Source organism: Chrysoperla carnea, chromosome 1, assembly GCF_905475395.1.
Source record: "Chrysoperla carnea chromosome 1, inChrCarn1.1, whole genome shotgun sequence".
Classification (NCBI taxonomy): domain Eukaryota; kingdom Metazoa; phylum Arthropoda; class Insecta; order Neuroptera; family Chrysopidae; genus Chrysoperla; species Chrysoperla carnea.
Genome location: NC_058337.1, coordinates 104232830 through 104260687, shown reverse-complemented (window position 1 = coordinate 104260687; position 27858 = coordinate 104232830). Strand labels below are relative to the sequence as shown.

The following is a 27858-nucleotide window of genomic DNA, read 5'->3' as shown; positions in this document are numbered from 1 at the left end:
TCATTCAAGACGCCATAACACATGCATTACATTGTTTTCGGAATAAATTTGAATTGGATTTTGAAAATGCAAAATACATAATGCAAATAGTGTTATATAACGTATAAACCAATATTTCGAATTTAGAACAAAATCCTTTAGGCTAAAACGTTGGTTGACAGCTACCAACTATTTTTACGCGACCTATAGTAGGCGCAAACAACTGGTGAAGTCTTGAAAGACAAATCGGTTGAAAAACAAGTAGTACTGATCATGGTACTGGTAATTGTTCAGACAGAATAGAGAATAAAACATCGAGGAATATCTATTTTCTTCTTAATCGTATTATAAAGGACAAAGAAACGCAACATCGCACATCGGACTAGCAAAGAAATTTTGTTTTTTTTGTTCATTAGACTCGTTACCCCGCGCAATGCAAACAGTTACAATTACGGCATTAAAATATTTATAATTCTTATCTATGAGTCTCATCAATTTTAAAATTAATATTTTTTTTAACTAGTTTTATATTTATTTTATGATCTAATTCACGATTTTTGTGTACCTTTTTTAATCTCTGTATATTTTAGTGGTGTTTCGGGTCAATAATTATATTAGACCCGTTATATATTCTTATATACATTCGTACGAAAATTTCTTTTATCAGTATAAAATTTTACTGATGTGCCTGCTCTTTGATATTAAAAACCTACTTCACCTTTCTTCCCATCCAGTAAGAATACTTCACCTGAAGTGATAAAAAAAAATTAAGCAAACATCGCTATTATTATTAGTAGTATTTTTCGGAACATCACTAGTAGTGCTATACATAAGTAATTGTATAAATTATTTTGTGTTAACTATAAAAATTATGACAAATGTTTTTACTTAACCTTTTAGCATCTTTAAATTCATTTCACACACACTTAACTTAAGAAAGACACAAAATAACGTGTGAAAATTAAATCAAATTCAAATTTCCCATTTAATAAAAACGTATATTTATTTTCTATAGTTAAATTATTTTACTCAAAATTAAAATAAACTACTTAATCTAAAACGAAAATAAAAAAAAGTGTAGTTTGGGTTCACAAAATATCAAGATGTCATCTTCATCAACTTACCGTTTTATAAAAGAACCAACAAATAAACCATCAACATCAAAACGTTTATTTATACAAGGTGTCACAGAACCAGCGTCAACAACAACTTCAAAAACCATTAAATTAGAAACGAACGAACAACGAAAAATGTATACATCAACACGTGCCTCATCTAGTTCACCAAAAATGACACGAAAAATACATTTTGAAACAGATTTCTCACCAAAATTAGCACGTCGCTCATCCATTACAAATATTGTCACGGAAAAATCATCCAAATCACCAATTCGTCAAAATATTGGTGCACCAATCACAACAATTATATCCATTAAACAGGATGATCATCATAATCCTAATACGGCTATCAGTTCTTCGTCCACATTTACCGAACATCATCGACATACAACATCTGCTGCAGCGGATTGTCAAAGTTTATTGGCTGTACATACGAAACGACGTTTATCCACTGAAGTGTTGGGTAGTTCTCTGGAATCCACAAAAACATCGCGAAGTGGTGAGAATGGTAATCGACGTATTACTACACGAATTGTACGTAAAGTGACAACACTTACACGTGGTGAAGAGAAATCTATTGCTGAGGATTTAATGAAACAAGCAGAGTCGCGTAATTTACCGATAATGCAAAGTACATCTTCATATCAGCAACAAAGTGTACGCGAAGTTACACCAAAACGAGTAAAGGTTTGTTGCTCTCTGTTTTTTTTTTCTGGTTTTGTATTGGGATTCGATTTTGCAAATTTTAATCTTATATTAACTCAAAAGTTGAGTCTAGTTTCTAGTATAGTCTTAACTACCTTTTTAAATTATAACTTTATGGTTAACTTCAAATATTAATATCCTCAATGAATCTTTTTCCATTTGCTATAATATATTCAGACCTCTATGTAATCTAATAAGGCGCATATTAAGCAAACAGACTAAGTTCAATTAGGTTCGAATTTTCTGTCCTTGGGTGGGACATACTTAGACTAAAGGGTCGGTTATGATACCTAAAAGTGGCTTGATTAATCCTCGACCACTACTCCCTGAATCATTGGAAACTGTTAGTCCATCTTCTCATGGCAAGAACAGGACAGTAAGAGATAGAAGAACAGACATTGTTTCCTTCGCCTTCCAACTGTAACAGCTTCTGCAATAATCGTGATGCACTGGTCTAGTCAGCCTATAGGGTAAATTTAAAGCGAGAAAAGATGTCCGGAACGCTTACGACTGTACTCCCACCATATCTGCCAGGCTAACTAAAGCATTCAGTATATTCAATCGAAATATGAACCGTTCCAGAAAGCAAAATACGTCTGGTCGACTCACCCTGCCCTTCGATTATGAAAACCTTATTGGATGCTGGTAGAAATTCTTGGTTACCTAGGTCTAGGCGTGCGGTTTCTACAATAAACCATCAGTACCTGGATGGCCGAGTTTTGCTCGTGATATTTTATATATATATATATATATATATATATATATATATATATATATATATATTTTTTTTTTTTTTTTTTTTTTGTATATCCGAGATTAAAGTTTCCGAGATAAAACGACGTTATTTAAAAATGAAACATATAGCTAGATTGATTTTTCGTCCCCGAAACCACCTGTATACTAAATTTCATGAAAATCGTTGGAAATCTTCTTGCAATCAATGTTTTCTGTGTATGTGAAATCTAGAACTTTCATTTTCTAGTTATCTGAAAAGAACACTTCTAAAGAATCTTCTATATTAATTGTTTCTATGAATGTGTTCTCTAAGGCTTTATCTTCAAGCAGCCTGAAGAGAATACTTCCTCCTTTTTAGCATCAAAGGGGAAATTATTTTTCTAAACGAATTTCAATATTACTTTAGGCATATCAATGAGTTTTTGTTTACTGATAAATTGAGAATTATCTGTATCTGAAATTAATGTTTTTGTCAAACTACTGCAGTTTGTAACCTTTTAGAAAGAGGTATAAATCTGCGTCAAAATTTTTCCACTTCTAAACTTAATTGATCAACAATATCAGTAAGAAAAAATAAATCATGGCGTTACTTAAAAGGTATTTAGCTAAATAAAAGCTTTAAAAAAATTTGAACTTCTGAGTAACTATTTTCATCAGGAAAAAAAAAATCATTTCTTACCACAATATACAGTAAAACAGTTTAAAAATATGTGTGTAAATTAAAAAACAATTGAATACTATTGCGGTTTTATATATTTTAACTTGTTAATTAAATGCTAAAAATAATTTTAACACACAAAGAAATTCTTAAATTTATATACATTTACCTATAAAATTGTTGGAGTTCACATTCTATCTACGTGATATATAAAGAATTTCTCTGGTTAAAGAAAAATATATATAAAGTGAACTTCCAATTAAAAATGTTAAATTCTTCTTCTTTTAAAGAGATTGTACACAACATGTATTATTATTACGTGTATCTTCTCTACAATTTAAATATTATAATTTATTGCAAATATAAAATTGTTTAGTGCAATTTAAATTTAATGGTTCGATAGTTTCAGTTAGTTTCAAACAATTTGTTACTTAAATTTGATGTGAAATTATGTTTAAATAAAAACGGAAATCTTGCATCTCATGTTTTAAACAAGGAGCAAGGATGAAGTAGATAACTTATAGTTTCTCATAAAATTCAAGGAATATTAAGGAGTATATTTGAAGTAAGATTTTCCTAAGGATACTTTTATTCGATTTTTAATGGCCCATAAAAAATTTTTACAAGATTCTAACCATAAAAACAGTTTTCATATTTTTTTTACATCCCGTTCTTGCTTTTCATAGAATGACCCTTGACAACTAGAATAAAAGTCGTCCAGTGTCTTTCCGCTTCAGACGAATATGCAAAAATATCTCAAAAACTGTTTTAATATTTTAATATAAATTTTGGTCCCATTGACACTTTTGATCCACATGTTAAGAAGGCCGTCTCACCAAATTTTCTGGCAATTTGACCAAAAAACCTTTTAGATTTGACTGTGTGTTATCTTTTGGAGAGAAATTGTACACTATATTCAAATTGTGATTAGCATATCCGTGGAAATATTCTGCTGCATTTTTCGGGACCAACAATTAAAAAATGCATAAATTTTTTTTAGCTAAATATTCATTAATATCATTGTGAGTCCTCAAGGGAATTATTTTAACAATATTTATATTTAAATTATCAAAAACGTGTTTTTGCAAATTTTGTTTACATTATTAATAAAAAGTCGAGATAAATTTTGTTTGACATATATTAATTTAATTTTTAACACACTTATGTTGGGCCGTTTTATGTTTATAATTGAAACAAATCTAAGAAGTCGATTTTAAATTGTTGTAATTGTATTATATTATTCATTTGACTTAGTACCAATTAATTTTTTCCCGCAGCTTCGGCCGCGTTTTTGTCCTTAAATAACTGGCAAAGATCATTGAGAAGTAAATAAAGCAAGTGGGGATATTTGGAATTCGAGGTATAATAACACTAATCCTTTCCTGAAACCCGCTTAAATAGTGGCACCCATATATAGTCTACCCCAATCGTGTGATCAGAACCTTATTCGATTGTTTCACACAGGTAAAAGTGTATGTATCAAATAATCAGTTTTCAATCTTTATAAATTATAATTCCTGTGTTATTCTGATGTATAATCTATATTATTGTCAAGTTTTATTTAAATCCATTTAGTAGTTTTTGGGTGAAAGCGTGACAAAAAAAAAAAACAAATAAACAATTTTACTTTCACATTTATAATATATAGGGATAGCGATTTCAATGATGCCAAAAGTGGTTGAAATTGACGTTAAATTTTTTTTCTCAATGACGGTTTTTTCTGAATCTGTCTTTTACTTAATGTGAATACAACTAAATAATCATTTACATGGAGTTCCAATTATACTCTTTCAAAAAAAACCATAATTGCCAATATTTGCCTAATAATATTCTCTTTTCAATTAATATTATTAGCAAAATGCAACTTTATTTAACTTGATAACAACTCATATCAGCACGTAATTTCCCCAACAATCCAATTTTGATATATATAATTTTCGACATTACAATTCGAAAACAATGCTTTGTTACGGATTCCTAATAAAATTAAAATAACAATAATAGTTACATAGAAATGAAGAATATATTGAAATTTATAACTGTTTTAAAATGAACTGAATTAGAACACTAAGAAAGAAAACACAATGGATTTTATATAAAGATGATGACTATGTTTTTAATACCAATGAACATGCCTACAACGAATAACCTCTTACCCACATTACTACACACACAAACAAACAATTCAAAAATCTATTCTAAGTTGATAATTTTAAAAAATCGTGATTGCAAAAATATATTTATTTTCTCTTTAAAAATGATTATTGTTCATCATTGCAGTAAATCACACAACGAGCAACTTAGATATTTTATTTTATTAACAAAGTTTATAGATAAACAAAAAAAATATTAAAAGAATAAAATTATTATAAAGAATTGTTATGACCTCTGTGTAAAGACGATTACGTGATGTGTGTTATCACTTTTTATACCATGTATATGAAATATACCAAGATATACTAAATTTAGTCCCAAGTTTGTAACCCTTAAAAATATTGAGGCTATGAACAAAATTTTGGTAAATAGTCCATTTCCGGATGTCTGTCTGTCTGTCGCCTGTCCATCTGTCATCATGATTACTCAAAAACGAAAAGAGATATCAAGCTGAAATTTTTATAGCGTGCTTAGGACGTAAAAAGTGAGTCGAGTTCGTAAATGAGCAACATTGGCAATTAGGTCCCATTTTGTAAACCGTTAGAGAACAAAAGTTTAAATATAAAAAACGTTCCTTATCCAAAAATCAACAACTTTTGTTTGAAACATTTTTTCGTAAACATCACTGTTTAACCCGTGAAAGCGCAAATTATGCGCAAATCGTATAGTATGTATTATATGGGAATATCAGTTGTATATGTGTGACATGTATGTATGAGTAATGTTACAGAGTAATCAACACTTTCTATACATGGTATTTCAACAATTAACTCAGTCAATTGTTTGTTTTCACTTGTTTTCACATATTCTTCGTTTGTAAAACACAAAAAATAATAAGAAGTATTTTTAGATCATTTTCGATTTGATTTTATCGATTTTATCATTTAAATATATTAGGGTATTTTACTATTACACATTTGTTGTCCATTTTTACAATTTCCTAGGCAATGTATAAATAAAACCGACTCAGTGGCCGATCAAGTAAAGGTGCAACCGCCTTTAACAGTTTGATTACTGACATAGAGGTTGTGGATTCGAATCCATGTAGCGGCAGTCTAATAAATTATAATTAATGGGGTGGTTAAGGTAGTACCAGCATGAAATCACTTTTCGACAGATTTGGCCGAATTTTTTTTCTCGGGTTTATAATAGCTTTATTTATGAATTCCTAAAATTTCATAATTTTTGACCGTTTAGATCGCGAGATATTTAAAGACAAAGTTCGCGATTTTGAGGGTCATGTCCCATTTAAAGCATGTAAAATGTCCGGTCTCTCCAACTATTTTTTATGATATTATTATATATTGAAGAAAAAGTAGAAAAAAATGTTTATACAATAAAATTCTAAAAAAAAAAATTAGAAATTAATTTTCACTTTCGAGATATTAATTTTGACGTAAATTGATCGAAATTGGGACGTTGGCATAATTATTTCCCATTTTAAACGGTCAAAATTTCTGAAACTTTGGGAATTAATAGTAAGCATTATTAAATTCTTAAATTTAATTTTTCGTTAAATTCTGTCGAAAAAAAAATTGTACCATTGCTTTAACATAGAAACTGCAAATACCATGCTGGAAATACCTTAATTGATCACACTGATTTCGCTTGGATGAGAACGAAGTAGCCGACTCTACTCACATTATAAATTTAATTGTATATTCGGATGTAGTTTAAAATAAATAAAGATTGAAAATAATGATGTGGGTAGCTACTGTTATAGATGGAAATCTGAAAAACGGAGATTAAGCCCCATTATTATTATTATTATATTACAGATATACTGGCATTTGAATTTTGATAATGTTGTTGAATAATTCTCTTTGGTTAACCCTATCTGAGATTCCGTCTACACGGAAAATCACTGAGAGTGTTATACCAAAACTTTTATTTAAATGATAGGCTATTTTAAATTTCAATCACGTATGCATCAATAATATTTATGTGAATACATTGTAGGTTTCTTTAAAACTATCAAAATTGACAGTGATTTTTGTAAGAAAATGTTTCTTTTAAATATTATCATTGTTAATAAATAATTCGTGGAAATAAATTTTTCTTTATTAGAAATTTGGATCAAGGTAGAATTTATGACTGGTGGCTAATCTATCACACACGCATTTAAAGCAGTTCTCGAGAAAATGTATTGTCTTTTATTGAATACATAAATATATAATTATTTAAGTGTGTGTCTGTCTGTCTGTGGCATAGTAGCGCCTAAACGGATGATCCGATTTTAATTTTTTTGGCTTTATTTGAAAGGTAATATAACGGAGAGTGTTCTTAGCTTTCAAGTGCGAGTTTAGAGTTCCGTACCCGAAAAAAACTAACAAATTGGCATCGATCTTCAAAATGCTTTAAGGAAAAACGTAATTTAATGGAGAGTGTTCTTATATACATATTTCAAGTACGATTTTTGGGTTCCGAACCGAAAAATTTGTCGGGGGTTTTTTAAATTTTGTAAATTTCACTTGTTATCATCTTTTTAACACTTCAGGTAGACTATTCTCGAATCAAATCGCACATCGAAAAAGAAATTTTGCTAGAACAGTTCGGTTATTACATAATAAATTTTTCTCATTATAAAACTGAAATAGCATAGCAAAACAACAATTGCACATATTATGTATTATATTATAAAAAACATACATGTACAATAAACTTTACTCCTTAGGCAAATAATAGAAAATAATCTCAATTTTATTTTAACTTTCACTCTAAATCATTCCTAATATGGTGTATAAATTAAAAATATAATGGTATGGTATTATATATCTTCGATGTTGATAAACAACTTTAACAATTCTGTCATCCAATCAAACACACATAATATAAAATCTGTTACATGTGCAATATTATTAAATATTTTGTTAATTATTTTTGTAATAAATTTTACTTAGAATTTTTTTAATTGATTTTAAAAGTGTTTGACTTTTTTTTTTTTGGTTATTAAGTTCATGATTATAATTAATAAATAATATTTTAATGAATATTTATTTAAAAGTCTCAAGAGCTTTATTTATTTATTTTGTAAAAATTATTTGCAAATTATGTAATTTTGCAAATAATTGAATTTGCATGAATGTTGAATATCTTTTTAAAACTTATAACTATTTCCTACTTATGTGATTTTTAAACCCTAGATAATAATGACCTTTTTTAAGTATCAAACACGTTTAAATATCGATATTTCAATCAATAAGAATAGATGCACATAATAACAACAAATTAATTTTTTATTTGAAAATTTAACCTAAAAACGATTTTCAAAGAATTTATACAAAACTGTAATTGATCACTTTAAAACGTATCTTAATTATGCATGCATTTAATTTATAAAGAATGTATTTTTCAATGTGTATGGTAGAGTTGTCTGTTTGATTTTCACTTCCTCTTAACTTGAAAGATACACGGAGTATTTTTTTCTATAATTTTTCTAATGTTTTACATTTACTACCGTGTGATAAAGTTTAATTATAGTCAGTGATGGATTTAGGCCTAGGCCCGTGAGGCCCGGGCCTAGGGCGGCAGAATTTGAAGGGCAGCAAAATTTAAAAAAAACCAGAAAAATTCAGCCAGATGAGTCGCGGGTAAATGAAAGAACACCTTCTTCTGGACAAGAAAATTTTCGTACAAATGTGTATTATCCTATTCTAGATACTCTGAGTGTACAATTGGTCAAGCGTAAAAGTGCATATGAAAAACTTTTTTCATTTTTTTTGATAATTTATCTGAAATAGACATGAATGAATTATAAAATCTTGCCAATAAACTAATCAGTAAGTATCCTGATGATTTGGAAGAGACGTTAGGCAATGAATGCATTCATTTACATTGTCAATTCAAAGATTCCTTGGCAAATATGGAAGATGTACGTTCGGCACAAAAAATATGCAATGTATTGCATTCACGGAATCTTCGAGATGTTTATCCGAATGTGGACAATGCTCTCCGTATTTTTTTGACTATTCCGGCTACAAATTATTCAAGAGAAAGATCTTTTTCTACTCTTAAAAGGGTAAAAACCTATTTACGCGCAATCATGGGCCAAGATAGACTTAATGCACTTGCATTACTGTCTTTTGAAGCCCAACTAGTCCAAGAAATTAATTACGATGACATAATTGATTAATATTAAAAGAAATATGAATTATTTATCTGTCTAAAGTTTATATATATATTTATCTGTCTTGTTTATAAGTCATATTTAAAAAATTATATTTCAATAAATTAAGTTACTTTAAAATAAAAAACTGAATCAAAATTAATGAAATTCATTCTAACAAAAAGGGCGGCGCATCGAACGGGGCCTAGGGCGGCAGCAAGCCTAAATCCGTCACTGATTATAGTGCAGTAAAAGATGTTACAAAAGTCGGCTAATGAAGGAAAATGAAAGAAACCGCTCGCATTTTGCTAAAACTTCATGGAATGCGTTTCTTTGGTGTCAAATATCATTAGTAAGGCATGAGTTAAATGTTTCTATTTGTTAATAAACAATAAATTTTCAATTCAATGAGACGACCAATGTTAAAGTTCACTTAAAAAATTAGTAAATAAGCCACTTGTATGACGTAACTGTTAAGTGTTTTTCAAATAATCGAAAACTACATGTATAACGTATACGTAATTCAAGTTGCCTATTTATTAATTTTTTAAGTAACTTAAACATTGATCGTTTCATTGAATTAACAATTTATTGTTTATTTACAAATGCCTTTCTAATGATATTTGACACATAAGAAACACATTCCATGAGGATTTAGCAGAATGCGAGCGGTTTCTTTCATTTTTCTTTATTTGTAAAATCTTTTACTGTACTATTATGCATGCATATTGGCATTGATAAAACATTTATATTTTTTGTTTCTTGTACATAGCCTACAAGTTTCTTGATTATTATTCTTAAAGAAAATAACGCTTTTAATGAAGTATTTCGCCGTGTACTTAATAATATTCACAACCATAATAGATTTACTTTACACAGTGACATGTCTACCTATTTATTGATTTGATGGCTATAAATGGTTATCATTTAATATTATACCAAAGAAATACCATATTTAAATGAATTAATAAGCGTATATTAATTTATTTATTGAATTAAAAAATTATAGATATTCAAATATTACATTAGGTGTGACATCACAATCATCATCTGAGTAATAAAGAAATAATTTTTATTGGATAATAAAAAGCGTGTACGATTAAAAAAAAACATAAGAAAACTTGATTTTTCTTTACGCACAATATTATTGTTACTTGATGAAAATTAGGTCAGTTATTTATTTAATTAATTTTAATTTAAATGAGAAAATTATTTATTCCTTCCCACGTGTAATGATGATAGATATTAAGAAATTATTGACTGCATCTATAAATATATAGGAGACTTTCTATAGATATAGATAGTCACTCATCACGATATCTCTGGAACTATAAGACCTAGAGACTTGAAATTTGGCAGGAATATTCCTTTTGCCAAGTAGAGGTCAGCTAAGAACGGATTTTACGAAATTCCACCCACAAGGGGGGTTGCGGGGGTGTTCATGAATAAAAAATTCATATTTTTCAATTATGGCTTTTAATAGTTCAAAACTTGGTCAGAATGTTTTAAATTACATTTAGAAATTTTTTTAACCTTCGGAGGGTAGAAAGGTATAGCGAGAAAGTGGGAAGGAAATATCGAATATTTACAAATATACCTAAGTGGGGTATCAAATAAAAGAGCATGACGTGTACATTACAAAACTGTTATCCAACGCAAGGAAATGTGGAGGGAGGGGTGCAAGTGGGGATGTTGCCCAGCAAAGCGGGTAGTTCCCAGCTAGTTTGAAATAAACTTGTATTTGTAATTGCTTCTTCGGTTGTTTAAAGTATTTCTAACGACATGAGATTAAAAGTAGTTTTGCACGAAACTATGCAAAAGAGGTAGTTTTCAACGACATAAAGCTGTAAAAGAAATTTTAGAAACATAGGTCGTCTGTTAGCTGCTATAAATTTTCAAAGTTACAAGCAAGACTAGATATATGTAAATAAACAAATTAGGGATGTAAATATTATCGAAGATAATAAATGAGAACTCTAGGAACCAAATTAGCAAAGAGTAACATTCATAATAAGAGTAATTACTAGCTAATTCTTACTGATGATGACTACTTGGTAGTCGAAAATACGTATTTTAAAAATACAAAAAACTGATCTAGGAAATTGGGGCAAAAATCGAAATTTAAATTAGGGATGATTTGATCCTAAATAGGATGTAATTGACCGGTGAGTTTACGAAAAAGAATGAGCAAAGATTACTTTTTGACAAATATTTAGTCTAATCCAGAAGTGAATTGTAGAAGTGGTAACGTTGTTCAATTTACTAATGTCCTGTGACCATATGTGCTAGTTGCTATACTATATGCACAGAGGAACAATATATGTTGTTTATGAGTTTTCGTTTTAGCGTTGACAGATTTACTGCAATAATACAACTACTATTTAAATAAACGTCGTCCACATCAATATCTTTCAAATCACTATAAATAAAAATTTGTGTAGTGATTTTTGTATTAAACCACTTTTGTAGTGAATTTAATAATTTCAATGCGTTTCTGAAGCGTGAATCGTTTCATTTGAATCGCTAAATGTCAAAAGTTGACAGCTTCAAAAGTGACGACTGTCCAAATAACGGGCTATTTAAAATGAGACCTCTTATTGGAAAACACGTTATATAGCAGAGTAGATACTCATTTTGGGGTAGCATCCAGTATATTTTTCATTATACACTTTGAGAACTTAATCTTATACAAAGAATTTACACACAAAAAAACTAGTAAAGCATACTTATCTCTTCGTATTTATGAAGTCAAACAGGTAGGATTATGTGCACATCAAGATACTAAGAATAAAATTTTAAAGATTAAAACGGTAAACAAAATATAAATGTCTAAATTATAGTGCAAATCCACTGTAAAATGTTGTTGATATAACGTTTTAGTTTAAGAGTCATTGACAAGAAATCTGCTTTAACTGAATAAAATGGTTCTAAATTCTAACTGAACAAGGTTCATATCGATTGTTGGAATTCTTTCAAACAACAACTCTAATTTAGTCCAATAATTTTTATTCACGCTTACTTCGAGAACATTTTCTATTTAAATTCGTAAAATTGAATGTGATCACCGTTTTTTTTTTTTTATATCAACGACAATTAGGTTTGAGTGCGAGACTGATTGTTATAAATTGTAGGTCAGATTCGGCCCAGGGTTGGACTAGTCATACGAGAATTTTCCTGAATAAGATTTGATAAAATAAAATTTTCTATATTAAATTTTTTCTGGGTATTATTTATTTGATTACAATCGCTCTTAGTTTTTTTTATCTGGCAGCTGTGCACAATATATTTCAAACATCGGCCGCGCCTCTACTTTTAAATTTCAACACTGCGGTCCAACGTTGTGTTAACGAAAAATCTCTATAATTATAGAGTGCAATTCTGCAGTTTGCGATAAAAAATATAACGCAGCAGAGTGTCGTCTGGATACGTTTAACATTAATTCCATATATTCAATTATGACTTATAGTACCGCGCTTGTTATTGTTTCATAAACTAGCATCGCATCAGTTCTGCTAAACAAGCTCATTGACTCCTAAACTATTGAAATAAATGCTACTGTTTTTTATTCACTTAGTAGAGAGACAATGAATAAAAATATCATCAAACCACAGAAATGCACATTTCATTTTGTTTTGTTTCAATAAAAAGTACATTATTTTATGTTTTTATGTGTATTTTAATTGGCCTTCACCTATTTACTACCGATTAAGTAATCGATCTGTCGTCCGTCCATCGTTCGTTCATAGATAAAATAATTTTATGTATATTATTTTACCATTTTTTATATAATTATTTTTTACAATATTGTTTATTTTTCTGCGTATGGCTTAAAAAAAATTATCTTACCGTTTATTGAAATTGAAATAAACAACGTAATTTATTCAAGAACATTGCAAATTTATACAAGAGTTTATTATTATATTGACCGCGCCTAGTTGCATTGCACTCTTTGCTCATTTTCTACGAAATTATTTGTAAACAGTCAAAACATTTCCTTTTTTTCAAGAAAGGAATAAGTATCTGTTAACTGTAATAATGTGTGTTTCATAAAAATCTGTAAACTTCTGGGAAAAAAAACAAATCTAAATAAATTAGTTTAAAATACGCGGTTTTGTTCATCAATGTAGACGAAAATCATTAACAGCCCTTCAAAATTAAAGATCAGATTATCAAGAAATTCCAAGCCTCTCACAAATCGATAGTTTGTGATTAAAATGTAACTGAAGTAAAATGTCGGAAAGTTCAAGAGGGTACAGTGACGGGGCAGTTAGAAATATCAGTACTGTGCACACATCCGGATAACTGGACGACAATGATCCATTCTAATTGATAAAGAAACGGGCTAACTGTTTAACATATTTCATTAAACTAATCGAGTTGAAAATGTTTCCTCTTTAAAAATATTCCCTGGTTGATTGGGTCTCTCAAGTCGGGGGTAATGGGTGCTGCTGCGGTTACCCCATTGTATTTTCGGCCCTGATTCTACCATTTTCTGAAACGAACAACGGAAAAAAACAAACATTTCAATGGTTTTTTATCATAATTTTTAATTAATACATTAGTAATAAACCAAATAATTATTGAAATATTTTTAGTTTCTAATTTAACCAAATATAGCTTGTACATTATTGATTAAAAATTAAAATATTTATTAAAAATTAAAATTATTTTATTACCACAGTCCATAATAATTTGTTTTAAGCAAGCCGTGATAGGTATCTTTGAAAGCCTAGTCAATATTTCCCTCATATTGAATAAAATTTTATTGCTTGTTTATTGCCCGAATTGACTGTAATGAAATAAATAGAAAATTCCTTTGCAATTTTTGAACCCAATCGATGTATCATTCACTTCCTAAGAGTTTTCTTAATTATCGGTTGTAATTTTGAGAATTTCTCGATTAATATATAGTACCTACTTTGCTCGGTATTTTTTGATATAAAAAGACACAAATTTTATCACTAATATAAAAACCGTTTAAAATGTCTCCACACAAATACCAATTTGAATGTCCCGGTAATGTACTTTATTTTGTTAACTATAACACCAATAGATGTCAGGAAGAGTCATATTTTGCAGTTTGTTTCTCTTTTTCTTAAAAATCAGGATAAAAAGAGTTTTTCTAAAAGTGAAACCTAGCTAGATCAATTTTTCACCCCAAAAACCCCTTACGATACAATTTTCATGAAAATTGTTGCAGCCGTTTCCGACATTGCTGATATACTATAATTTATGTTATTCATTTTTCGAAAAAAAATTAATATTTAAGCAAGCCGTGGTATGTATGATTCTTAAAGGTCGTAAATTTTATATATACTATAAAATTGATATTTTCATTAGAGAAATAAAAAACCCAAAGCTATGAACTAGTAATAATATATAATAATATAATAAAAAATTACTTAACCTTCGCTCTTAACCTTTTTTCTAATACATCCGTTAAAGATTTGTTTTTTTTCAACATTTATGCAAATTATTTTGTCGTTGTTAAATGAATGATTCCAATAATAGATAAAAATATTATATAAAAACATTTAGAAAAACTAATATTTATTATTTTATTGCATATAAAATGATTCATCCGCCGGAAAAATATTATTTTTCTTCTATAACTTCTTTATTCCGATTAGTATAATATGGTTTAGTTTACTTTTTGATATAAAGTTATTGTTTCATCTTGAAAATCGACATCAAAAATATATGGGTATAATTACATCTTTACGTTTTGGGATGTCTACAAAGTTACAAAATCCTTAAAAATATTCTTTAACGAAGTACACGGGCGTACCGTGTGTGACGCAACACGAAAATAAAAACTAATTTTAACAAGTCATAATGCTTCCTGAGATTTTAATGCTTTTAGATTGGCGTTCAAATTTGGTTGGAGTTTAAAAGTTGTAGATAATAAATTTCACTACGTATTTTATCGTATTTTCAGTAAATTTTCACATAATTGCAGTTAAAATTGTTATTACCGACATCGGTTTAATATCAATAAATCAGTTATAATGACGAAAATGAAAGATCCCGGCTGAGAATCTCTATGTAAACACGTATATGAATGTATTGGCTATAATTACATCGGTTATAACGACATATCACCAATAGCCACTAATATTCATTGGAATTATAACCTGATATATCGGTTATAACGAACAACGCATGTACAAACACACTTTTCTTGCATGTGCATACTTTTTCAGTTAAACACACCATCTAATATCTGCAAAATACACCATCTAATAACTGCAATTTGAATATTATAAATTTTATTATTATAAAAATAGACATACCGGTTATAACGACGAAATTTATTGGTTGTTTCAATGTTGGTATAACCAATTTTAACTGTAATTTACGATACAGTAATACAGTATATAATAAATTACTATATAATGCTGTTATCAATGAATACAATAATTTACTTAAGGTAGTACGAGCGCCAATGCAATTTTAGACTTGGTGGAAATTATTTGTACCTTATTTTCAACTTTAATGATGAATTTTGTAAAAACTTCATGAATGTAGATGAACAATAAAAGTAAAATAAAATCCCCACTAACGTGCTCATACATCCTTAATTGGTCGGGCACAACGGGTTTGCTTTGGTTTTCAATAACTTATTAAGGTTTTTTTTAATAGTTTTTTTTTTAATTTCCACCGACTAGTTTTGGAGAAATCTATGAAAAAATATCGTCCATCTACCGTTTTCCCATAAGACCAATGTTAAATATGCCTACTTTTGAAGTCATTTATTTATTTAAATAATCGGGCAACTTCCCCTAATCAGAATTTATACTTCAAATCCAACTTAATATTTAAAAAAATCAAGCCTTTTATCCAAAATGTCCCTGACGCTCGTACATCCTTAATCAGAATATTATTGATCTATTCAGGTCATATCCACCATGGCTTGTTGCTATGAATATTAAGATTATTTTTGCACACTTTTTATTATTAATTAATTAATTTAAATAAATAAATTACTCAACAATGTTACAATAAATCTTGTATTTTGTAACAGGGAAATATTTGCTTTTTTGTATGACATGTGTGAAAGAGATATCCGTCATTAATTAAGTTGACATAAACATCAATTTTTTTTATAGGAATCGTTTATAAAATGACAATTTACATAGTTAAACAAATTGTGCCGTTCATGCGTGAAATTGATGTGTTACTTATATATTTTTAAACTTCAATTACCGAAGTATAAAACTAAATCTATAAAATACTGCATATTTTATCGTTGCTGTATGTTTATTCGAAAAAAAAAAAAAACTTTTTTATTTTTATACGGAAAAGTATTATCTTTTCGCATGTCTTTCCGTGGAGGAAATAGCCGAACGCATATTGCATGTGCCAAATTTACATCTCGCACGCATATTACCAAGTAATATGAATTTGGCACACTCATTGAGCAATTCTCTATTTGTCGTTACTCCAAAAATACTTTACTCAAACCTCTATAAATTTTTGTGTTTCTCCATTATGGTTAGTTTAATAACTTCCCCTACGAAAATTTTCGAGGTGTTCTCCTTCACGGGTCCCAAAAAATTTTGAGTGCGAGGAGAAGCTTAAAATTGAATAACCAATTTAAAATCGTTTTTCCTAACACAATAAGGCTGTTTCCATTATTTGACGCTTCGAAAATTGTAATTTTCTTAGTAAAAAAAACCGGATACTTCCTTTTTTTCCGCTTTGCCGGGCAACATCCTCACTTTCAAAGACGCATCAAAATCCGTTGCATTGTTTTATAGATCTAAGCATATATAGGGATTAGGGACAGACAGGCGGAAGGGGCTTTGTTTTATACCTTGTAGGATATCCATCAATTTTTTGCTTGTCCGAACAAACAAAAGTTTTTTCGACCCTCATGAAAGACAACGCTCTATTTGTTGAACAAATTGTTAGGCTAAGAAAAATAATGAAGCTATACAAAAATTCCTAACGAGATAATTTTTTTCAGATTAATATTAATTGTTTTTAAAAAGTAAACAATATTAAAAATTGTTAACTTTTTTAAAATAACTGCACTCAAGTATTAAGTTTGTTTATAATCTCTTTCACTGAAATTAAATTTAATTGTAATTACTTTTAAATATATTTTTTTAAATGTTTAAAGTATTTATATTTTTATATATTTAAAACAATTATATTTCATTACAATATAATTAACAAAACGGTGGAATGAACTTAACACCGAATCAGTAAGCATATTATACCATACCTTATTTGAGTTTATACTTTAATAAGAAACAAAAACAATTCGATAACCTTCGATAAGCATAAATATTTTATTTAAATATTTAAACAAACAGAAGAGCGTATAAAAGTTTATAAAGATGAATAATGCAATGAATAACTGGGTGTTTATTAATGCGGTTTTTTTTTTATCTAATCGAAATAATCGTTTGATACGATTGATAAAAATCTGTTCTGCTGCTTATAAATTATTATCCTTTTCCCGGTTTAATGTACTGATCTTATGGACATTTTATTATCTGTGACAGAAAAAAGTTCCTTTGCAGTTATTGAACCCGATGTACAATGACGACTTAACGATATAGTCCTCCGTTAATTATCTATTGGATTTTTATAGTAAATAAGTTGTAGGAAATGAAATTAACTACAATTTATCTTCAATTTTTTATCTCTAAGATTAATATTTACAAAGATAGTCACTGTTTAATGTACTAAAATCCAAAATTTGATTTGAATTTGATCCGAAATACAATTTTATGTGAATTCTAATTTATTTCATACCAATTAAATTTATAATGATTGATTTTTACCTACAGATCCTTAAAAATAGAATGTATTATCGTATGGCACGTTTTATTCCTAAGCCAAAACAGTATTATCTTTTGCTTAGATCGCTGTTTACAATACATTATTTTATAAGTTCAATGTGAAGAATGTTTCTTAAATGGTCACAAATCGTGGATTATTCAAAACTTTTTCATTATATTATTTTACATAAATGGTACAGGATGATTTGTAAGGTATAAATGTGGCTATAAACAATTTTAGAAACCTTAGGAGAACGAAGACCCCCAAATCCCCTTGAGTAATGGTTACAATTTTGTAATGTACACGTCATGCTCTTTTATTTGATACCCCACTTGGGTATATTTGAAAATATTCGACTCTCCCTCCTCCTGAAGGTTAAAAATAGATAAAAACAATCCTTGAAGCTGCTTCTATATCTTGTCAATATTTGAGCTTAATCGATGCACAACTTTTTAAGTTTTTGAAGCACATCCCTTTCAATCCCTTACTCTACTATATTATGCATGTATTATACATAAAAACCTTCCTCTTTAATCACTATATTTTTTTTAAACGCGTTAATATTCGTTGCATAGTTTTAAAGATCCAAGCACACATAGAAATTTCTGATTTGCTAGAGAAGAATTTGTTATATTCAAACCAGGATATCCATTCTACGTTATTACTCTAAGCTAATCGTTATTACTCTTATAAAGCGTTTGTTACTCGTCGCCAATATAGTGACGATCTACATTCTCTAGATTTCACTCCCTAACTCATGACTTTTGAAAGAGAGTGTTAATTTCTATGGAATGATAGAAGTATCTATAGAAATTATTCTAACGATTTCCATTGCTGAATAATTTGATCAGTTTAGAAATATTTATACGCTAAGAGTTCCAACATATAATTCTGTGTTAAAAATTTTCATGGCATTTATTAAATTTATTCATTTTTCTTGATTGAAGAATGTATAGAAATTATATAGTTTTTCTCAATGTTAAACATTGTGTTAAAAGATGGAAATAAGAGCAACCGATTTTGTTTTTCTAAAAATTTTCGTAGCATTTATTAAATTTATTCATTTTTCTTTGTTTAGATTTCCGATATTGTTGTTGGACAAGAACCAAATATATCGGCACGTGATGCATTATTACGATGGGCACGACGTTCAACAGCTAAATATCCTGGTGTACGAGTAAATGATTTCACTACATCATGGCGTGATGGTTTAGCATTTAATGCATTGATACATCGTAATCGTCCTGATTTGGTTGATTGGCGAGGTGTACGTACACGACATGTCCGTGAACGTCTTGAATATGCCTTCCACGTAGTAGAGAAAGAGTATGGTGTTACACGTTTGCTAGATCCAGAAGATGTCGATACACATGAACCTGATGAGAAATCATTAATTACTTATATTTCATCATTGCATGAGGTATTCCCAGAACCACCAGCAATGCATCCCTTATACGATATTGAGGCACAAAGACGGGTACAAGAGTATCGTGAGATCGCGTCACAATTACATTTATGGATACGTGAAAAACATAGTCAAATGCAAGTAAGTATCCGAAAATTATTTTTATTTTTTTATTTTATTCAAACTCTTAGAATGAATTTTCGATTTTCGAAATCTCCTTTGGTTGACTACAAAAAACTAGAGAATATGATTCATTTTGTAACTGAATTGATTTATTTATTTGTATTTTTCTAGGATCGTACTTTCCCCTCAACATTAATTGAAATGAAAAAACTTGCCACAGAATCAACACGATTTAGAAATGAAGAAGTGCCACCAAGACAACAAGATAAAAAACGTTTAGCGCATACATTTAGAGAATTAGAACGATATTTCGAACAAGTTGGTGAAATTGATTTAGAACCGGAATTACATATTGATCAATTAGATAGAAATTGGAATCGATTAATGATTGCACATCAAGAACGTGATAATGCCATTTTAGATCAAATTAAACGATTAGAACGATTACAACGTTTAGCAGAAAAAGTTCATAGGTAAGCATTTTTACAGTGTGTCCACCAATAAACTCCATCTGTACAAAATTTTCTGTGTCAAATGGTATTTCATTTTTTTTTTTTTTGCAGAGAAATGAAACAAACCGATAGTCGAATGGATGATATTGAAACACGTATTGAAGATGAATCACGTAGATTGGATCGTATGCATCCATTAGATGCAAAACATGCCGCCGATGTATTAGATCAAGAATTACGTTCCACTGAGCATGCAATTCAATCATTATTCAGGGATGTACAAACATTACGTGAAGGTCGTTATCCACAAGCAAATGATTTACATAAACGTATTACACAATTACATCAACGTTGGGTGTCGTTACGTTCTTTGTTCCATGATAAATTATTACAACCATTATCAAGTTTATCATTCCCTGTTGAAGAACGAACCGTTACCAGACATACAAGAACTGTTTTGGAAACACGATTAGTCGATACAAATGCACATTTTAGAAATTTACAAGAATGTACCGATTGGTGTCGTGATAAATTGGTATGTAGATAAATTGCTATGAACTATTTGGATATTCTAAAGATTATCGCGAATAATATCTCGCTGTATTATTTGAAATTTTTAACCCGTTGTATTATTAGATTTTGTTATCAAAATATGTTTTTCCATATGATTTTGCTAAACTTTAATTAATTATATCTCGTGAACAATGCGATAAAAAATCTGATTTTGTTTTCTATGGACGCATTTAAGTATAATCTTTCGAATAAATACAAAAACAATGTGGGGTCAAGTTTAAGTGATTTGGGTAACAAACTACGTTAAGAGCAAGTTTAGAAATTATTACAATTCACAAAATAACCTTTTTTGTTTTTAGAAACAACTTCAAGAAGCTGATTACGGTACCGATTTACAAACCACACAACAAGAATTAGATCACCATCAACGTGAACATAAATTAATTGATCAATTCCACACAAAAGTAGATGCATGCGTTAAGGCCAAGCAACAGTTCCATGGTGAAGAGTTATCATTGTACAGTCAACATTTAGGACAATTACAAAAATTATATGCTGAATTATCATCAGTATCAAATAATCGTTTATCCGATTTAGAAAGTTTACTTGACTTCTTGAAATCAGCAACAGCTGAATTAATGTGGCTAAATCAAAAAGAAGAAATTGAAATTACCCGAGATTGGTCTGACAAACAATTAAATGTTCCAGCACTTGAGCAATATTATGAGGTAAATTGTGTTTTATTTTTATTTGTGTTCAGTATAGCGTACTATCAAAACCGGATAACAATTAAAACAAGTAAGATGAGTACGCCCTTATGAAAATGAAAGTTTTATTTTTCTTAGAATAATAGTCCTTCAATTTGATATAATTTGATAAAATGATACACAAATTAAAAGATTTACGTGTCGATGCTACCAAAAAAATTTCCAGAATTTTTTTTGTAAATAAGATACAATATTATTTTAAATTTTATTTAAAATTAATTTTTAATTCATTTTGTGTTTTTTTGTTTTTAATTCCACAATTTGGAAAAGCATTCATTTGGGTCAGGATTTGAGGTAATTTGTTGTGTTTGAGCAATCCTCAAATTTTTGATGTTGTGTAATTTATTGTTTTCTTTTAAAAGTTTTAAGTATTGTCAAATAGAGTAAAACCAAACTAATCCCAACGAAAACCCTGTTTTTTTGTAAATTTTGTTCAAACTTTTCAAATTTGTTTATTTAGTTTTTATAAAGATAAATATTTTGGTCGTATACAGCCCTAAACAACCTTTTTTAGAAATCCAATATATATAAAAAGAAAATTTCAAATAAATCAAGGTCATCTTTACGCAGAAGCAAACTAGGCAAACAGATAGGATCCTTCGTTAATGGGAGACCCACTTCACCCAAATGTATACAAAAAAAATTATAATTGATCCTTCACTGCTTCTTTTGGCACTTTGCCTTCAAACATTGACCACATAACTTTTTCTCTTTTAAGAGACGTATTTACTCTCTTTATTTATCTCATTCCCCGCGACTTCTTTGCTAAAGATGACTGAAATAAACTATAATTCTTTTTTCTGGAAGATACTTTTATTTACAAATTTTTATTTGAAAAATATTTTATTGCAGCAATTAATGAACGAATTAGAAAAGCGGGAAATACAATTTAGTGCAGTCCAAGATCGTGGTGAAGCACTAGTCTTACAACATCATCCAGCAACAAAATGTATTGAAGCTCATATGTCCGCAATGCAAGCACAATGGGCTTGGTTATTACAATTAACATTATGTCTTGAAACACATTTAAAACATGCATCAAAATATCAACAATTCTTTAAAGATATTAAACTTGCCGAACAATGGATACATGAGTAAGTTTATCCTGATATGCATGGTTAAGATTACATTATTAATAAAAATTGTTTTTGTCTTAGGCGAGATGAAGTAATGAACACCGAATACAGTGTTTGTGATTTCACATTAGATCAAGGTGAACGTTTATTGCAAGGTATGCAAGCATTGCGTGATGAATTAAATACGTTCAGCGATACAGTACAACATTTGAGTGAAGTATCAACAACAATTGTGCCTTTAAAACAACGTCGTCAACCAGTAACACGTCCATTACCAGTAAATGCTGCTAGTTCTTACAAACAAGCAAACGTAAGTATTTTAAGTTGATACAAATTTTTAGCTCTAGTAGTCTTTATTCAGTTTTTATATTCCTGATGTGTAAAAAATTGGATATTTAACATCTAGTCAACAAGAAGTCTCCCCTGAACCACATATTTTTTTCTGAACTACTATAGATAAATACTTTTAAAGCTTACATTTCTGTTCGTCATCTACCGTAGATTATAAAAAAATTAAAAATACAGTACTTTGACATAGTTTTAACCTCTGGCTATAAAGGACATTAAATCTTATAAGTGACATTAATTTTGCAGATTGTAATTGAAAAAGGTGAACAATGTACATTACATGATAATTCCGGTCGAGTGAAATGGCGTGTAACAAACAAATCAGGTGTGGAATCACAAGTACCAGGTGTTTGCTTTGTAATACCTCCACCCGACAAAGAAGCATTAGATGCTGCTGAACGTTTACGTCGTCAATTTGACAGATCAATTGCATTATGGCAAAAGAAACAATTACGTATGCGACAAAATATGATCTTTGCAACAATTAAAGTTGTCAAGGTAAGTTTTATCTTTCTAAAATATCATTTTATACAATCTTGATAAGAGGAATTTCGACAACCCACTTAGGTTTAGAAAACGTATATTTGGAAAGGATTTAAATATTGAACGTTTCGGATTACTTTATTTAAGGTAGTATTCCACTAATTTTAAGTTTTGGTTTCTAAATGAGTTTACTTCTAGAGCCCTTCACTTCAAATTTTCAACGGACGCACTAATTAGTAAACAAAATAATTTTAAAAAACATGAAATTATGAAAATCGAAAAAACATTGTTAAGGGAGATTCAAGATTGAAAGTGCAACGTAGAAAACATGATCTTAAATATCGTTTTTCTTTCTTCCTTCAAATAAGGTTTCCAATTTCACAGAATCAATCTCGATTTGAAGTTATTAGTGGCATTAATTTAATTTATTTTTATAGAGTTGGGATTTGGCTCAATTTGTTGCAATGGGTGCTGAACAACGTAATGCTATTCGTCGCGCCTTAAATGAAGATGCTGATAAACTCTTAGCTGAAGGTGATCCAGCTGATCCACAATTACGTCGATTACGACGTGAAATGGAAGAAGTAAATAAATTATTCGATGATTTCGAACGACGGGCACGTGCCGAAGAGGAAAGTAAAAATGCGTCGAGAATATTTAACGACCAAGCAAGTTCATTACAATCCGCACTCGAAGAAGCTGAACGTGTTCTCATATCACGTACCCAAGCACCATTACCACGTGATGTTGACACTTTAGAACATTTAGTAATTGAACATAAAGAATTTGAGAATCGTCTTCAAGCGCTAAGTAGTGACGTAGAACGTGTACAAGAAACATTTAGAAGTATTGCATTGAAGACACCACAAATGAAAAAATCACTCGAACGAATCCTTGATAAATGGAATAGTTTATGGGAATTATCGAATTTATATATCGAACGATTAAAATGTATTGAAATTGTATTATCTGGTATCGATGATGCCAATAATGTTATTTCTGATTTTGAACATAAATTAGCATCGTACAAAGAGATGCCATCCGACAAAGAATCATTGAAATTTATCCATGAACAATTGTTAATTTTACAAAATGCTGTTGGACCACAACAAATTAATATGGATCAATTGAATGATGATACAGACAACGTCCGTAGACTTACGGAAAAATCACGATCAACTGGTGCACATATTCATCGTGGACCACATCCTGATATTGAACGAGTTGAACAAGAAGTAAATCGATTGAATACACGATGGAGTAATATCTGTGGTCAACTTGTTGACAGGTAATTGACATAGACGAAATTATATATTAAAAATTTTTTCAATCACCTAGAAGCTTTTGATAAACTCCTTTGCAGTTCGCTGTTCAACTGATCGATGGTTATGTCGATCTTTTAGCTATTAATTCCACCTCCATTGATGCTTTATGCGATTGGTGGATTGTCTCTCTTATACTTACCACTCGTAAGCCACTCTTTTGGCAAGCCACTCGTAAGTCACTCTCTTAGGTACGAGTTTACCACACTTTTAGCAAGCCTGCACCATTGAGATATTATAAAAATTGAATGCACTAGAGAACAGTGGGAGTGTCGGCAAGTAAGAGAACACTGACGAGCTACCATATCATTTCCTCGATGATGACATCATCATATGATACATAGAGATACTGTAGCTAGGCAGCGTTTTCTCTCTTACCACCGGACACTCTCACTTATGGCACACATAGCCACTAGCGCACTCTATTCTTATAATATCTCTATGGCCATCACGCAATATTTTGATTAATTCTTAAACACTTTCGACTTGATTAGTATTTAATCCATATCAGAGAGACATAAATAAAAATAACATGAAAGAAATATTTTCTTTTACATTATGAAAAATGTACTTTTTTGATGACGGGTGGCTTAATAATCAATTCGAAATTAAATCATAGAAACATCCTAATTAATTTATAAAACAATTCTATTTTTAGATTACGTAGCTGTGAACAAGCTTATAGTTTATTGAAAAATTACAATAAAGCACATGAAATTGAAGATTCATGGTTAGATGAAAGTTACAGTAAGCTGAATAATTTAGCCCCTCTTGGCGAACGCGCTAAGGAACAATTGGAACCAACACGAGTAAGTAACCAAACATTTTATTCTTTAAATTCTGGTACTTAATCAATTTTTTTCTTCATTTGTTTTCAGTCATTATTGAATAATGTACGCGAACGTGCTCCAAAAATAGAACAAGTCAATGGAACAGGAGGACGATTTATCCGTGAAGGAAAGGTGGGTTTTATATTTAAAATGGTTTGTTTCTACGATAAATACGTTTGCTATACTATATTGGCTGATGCGGCTGATTTTTTATCATTATATTTTAGTTTTTTTAATTTTTTGTTTTTGTTTTTTCGACATATGTATGTAATAATGTCCAAAATTTTGTTTGTTTTAAAATGTGGAAAAAGTGTGAATGTCTTATTGTGTTTGAATGTGGTATCGTAAAATCGTAAATTTATAATTTTTTGTTAAGTTTTTTCAGAATCAAAATTTTTTATATACAATTTTTTTTATTTTAAATTTCGTTTACATTTTTGTCATTTGCTTCATTTTCATGTTTTTCATTCATGAAAAACTAGTTGCAATATTATTTATTTACCTAAATGGTAAATTTGTCCAAAGTGACTTGCATGATAACTGCTTTATTAGCTTCTTCTATTTTGATGCATGCTTTTATTAGTTTAAGGCTGTGGATGTTTCAATGCTTTTTGCTTGTTTAGTAGTAGAAATAAATTTATTTTATTTATTTATTTATATTTCTAGTATAATTTTATTGTCACAAGTATATTTCGCTCTTAAACACTACACACAAATTTATTTAATCGTATTTCCCAAAATTGGAAGACGAATTCCTAGACTTAAACAGTGTGGCATCTTGTAGTACCTACCAAATAATTTTTGTTCTTTAAACATTGATTGATTCATTGAAATAAAATATAAATAACTTTTACAATTTTATTATTAAAAAATAATTAAATAGAAAATATGTAACGAATAGAATATTTATTGAAATCGGTTAGTTATAACTATTAATGCTTAGTGATAGATACAGGCTTAAAATATGAGCAATAATACTGCCCTGTGAAGAAACCGGATTTATCGTACACGTACGGATCTCCGAATGGCTATTTTCGTTGCAGGATAAAATTTGATGATCACGGTGGCTGACCGATGATATTTCTGGCATACTTTTCCTAAAGTTGAGTAATAATTATAGTTCTGCGTCTGTTTGTCTTCCAGGAGGAATCATGAATCATGAATCGAAGGTCCAATTCACAAATATCAAAGAAAAAAAGGGTCTTCCCATGAGTACAGAAGAAATCTTTTTGTATATAATATAATAATGTCTTATATTCAGTGGAGAGAGTAGCGAGTTCTTGCTCCAGAATCTATAGGTGATCAGAGACGGATTTAGGCTTAGACCCATTTAGGCTTAGGTTATTTGTACGAGAAGAGCGCCACGTTTACGAAGACTAAAAAAAACTGCGCTTAATGTGGTTGAGACGGCTCTGTCATGGCGGTTGAAAAGGTTATAAACAAACAAAAATCCATAGATCATATACCCTGTTTTTCATCTCTTTTTTATTTTAAGTCAAACAGAAGCTAATTCACATTCACTTGATCATTTAGTATATGTTCTTAGATATGTTTTACATCTTACTGACGGGTACATAATAAAACCAGGAAGAGTCAAGCCAATATTTTGGAGTGGCGAATTTAATGAATTGTTAAAGTTATTTATATTTGATTTAAACTATTTAAAACAAAAATTAGTTAGAAGCACTTGACCTGTGCAACAATACTTCTCACTGCCACATTTTTGAATTAAAAATACAAATGGGATAGTCAATCTAAAAATAATTAGTATGATAATATTAACGATTCATATCAAAATTTCCACAGACTGGAAATCACAATTCACAATTTGTTTGATTCAAAATCTATCACATAGTATTATTTTTCCGTACGTTTGATTTTTTTTTGAATACACTTTACAAGAACCACAAATTCAACAAAGAAATACTAACCGTACTAACTGAACTAACCAATAAATAATATTAACACACAGATATACAACTCTCGGCTACAACGATATAAGGAGTGGCTGATAGAAGAGATACATCCATCGTTGGATGTGCCATCTCCAACAACAAATGGTAAACATCATCATCCACATCATCATTCAAATGCTGGTGGTACGCCGAAATCATCACCGAGCGTGGAGAATGGTGTGGATTATGTGATCGCACAATTGGATGAATTAAATGCACGGTATAAGCACTTAAATGATATACTGTATCAACGATTACAAGATATTGCTGATCGATGTCCTGGTGATATTGTTACATTGGTAAGTCTTGATTTATATATATTTTCTAGTTTATATGT

The 27858-nt window shown here is 29.6% G+C and overlaps 1 protein-coding gene across 14 annotated transcripts in view; it reads left to right on the top strand.

Moving 5' to 3' along the window:
• LOC123299653 (dystonin) overlaps window positions 1-27858 on the top strand; it is a 171856-nt gene that overhangs the window by 70941 nt on the left and 73057 nt on the right. For 11 of the 14 annotated variants that reach the window (XM_044881953.1, XM_044882001.1, XM_044881978.1 and 8 more), the window contains exons 2-13: window positions 1061-1784; window positions 19326-19793; window positions 19947-20248; window positions 20339-20762; window positions 21100-21468; window positions 22360-22601; window positions 22665-22893; window positions 23178-23429; window positions 23852-24702; window positions 25395-25545; window positions 25615-25698; window positions 27539-27820. In XM_044881953.1, coding sequence (XP_044737888.1) covers window positions 1083-1784; window positions 19326-19793; window positions 19947-20248; window positions 20339-20762; window positions 21100-21468; window positions 22360-22601; window positions 22665-22893; window positions 23178-23429; window positions 23852-24702; window positions 25395-25545; window positions 25615-25698; window positions 27539-27820 — 4356 coding nt within the window. In that variant the 5' untranslated portion in view covers window positions 1061-1082. The remainder of the gene's footprint in view (window positions 1-1060; window positions 1785-19325; window positions 19794-19946; window positions 20249-20338; window positions 20763-21099; window positions 21469-22359; window positions 22602-22664; window positions 22894-23177; window positions 23430-23851; window positions 24703-25394; window positions 25546-25614; window positions 25699-27538; window positions 27821-27858) is intronic. The other 3 variants (XM_044882010.1, XM_044882042.1, XM_044882051.1) reach the window with 3 other exon arrangements.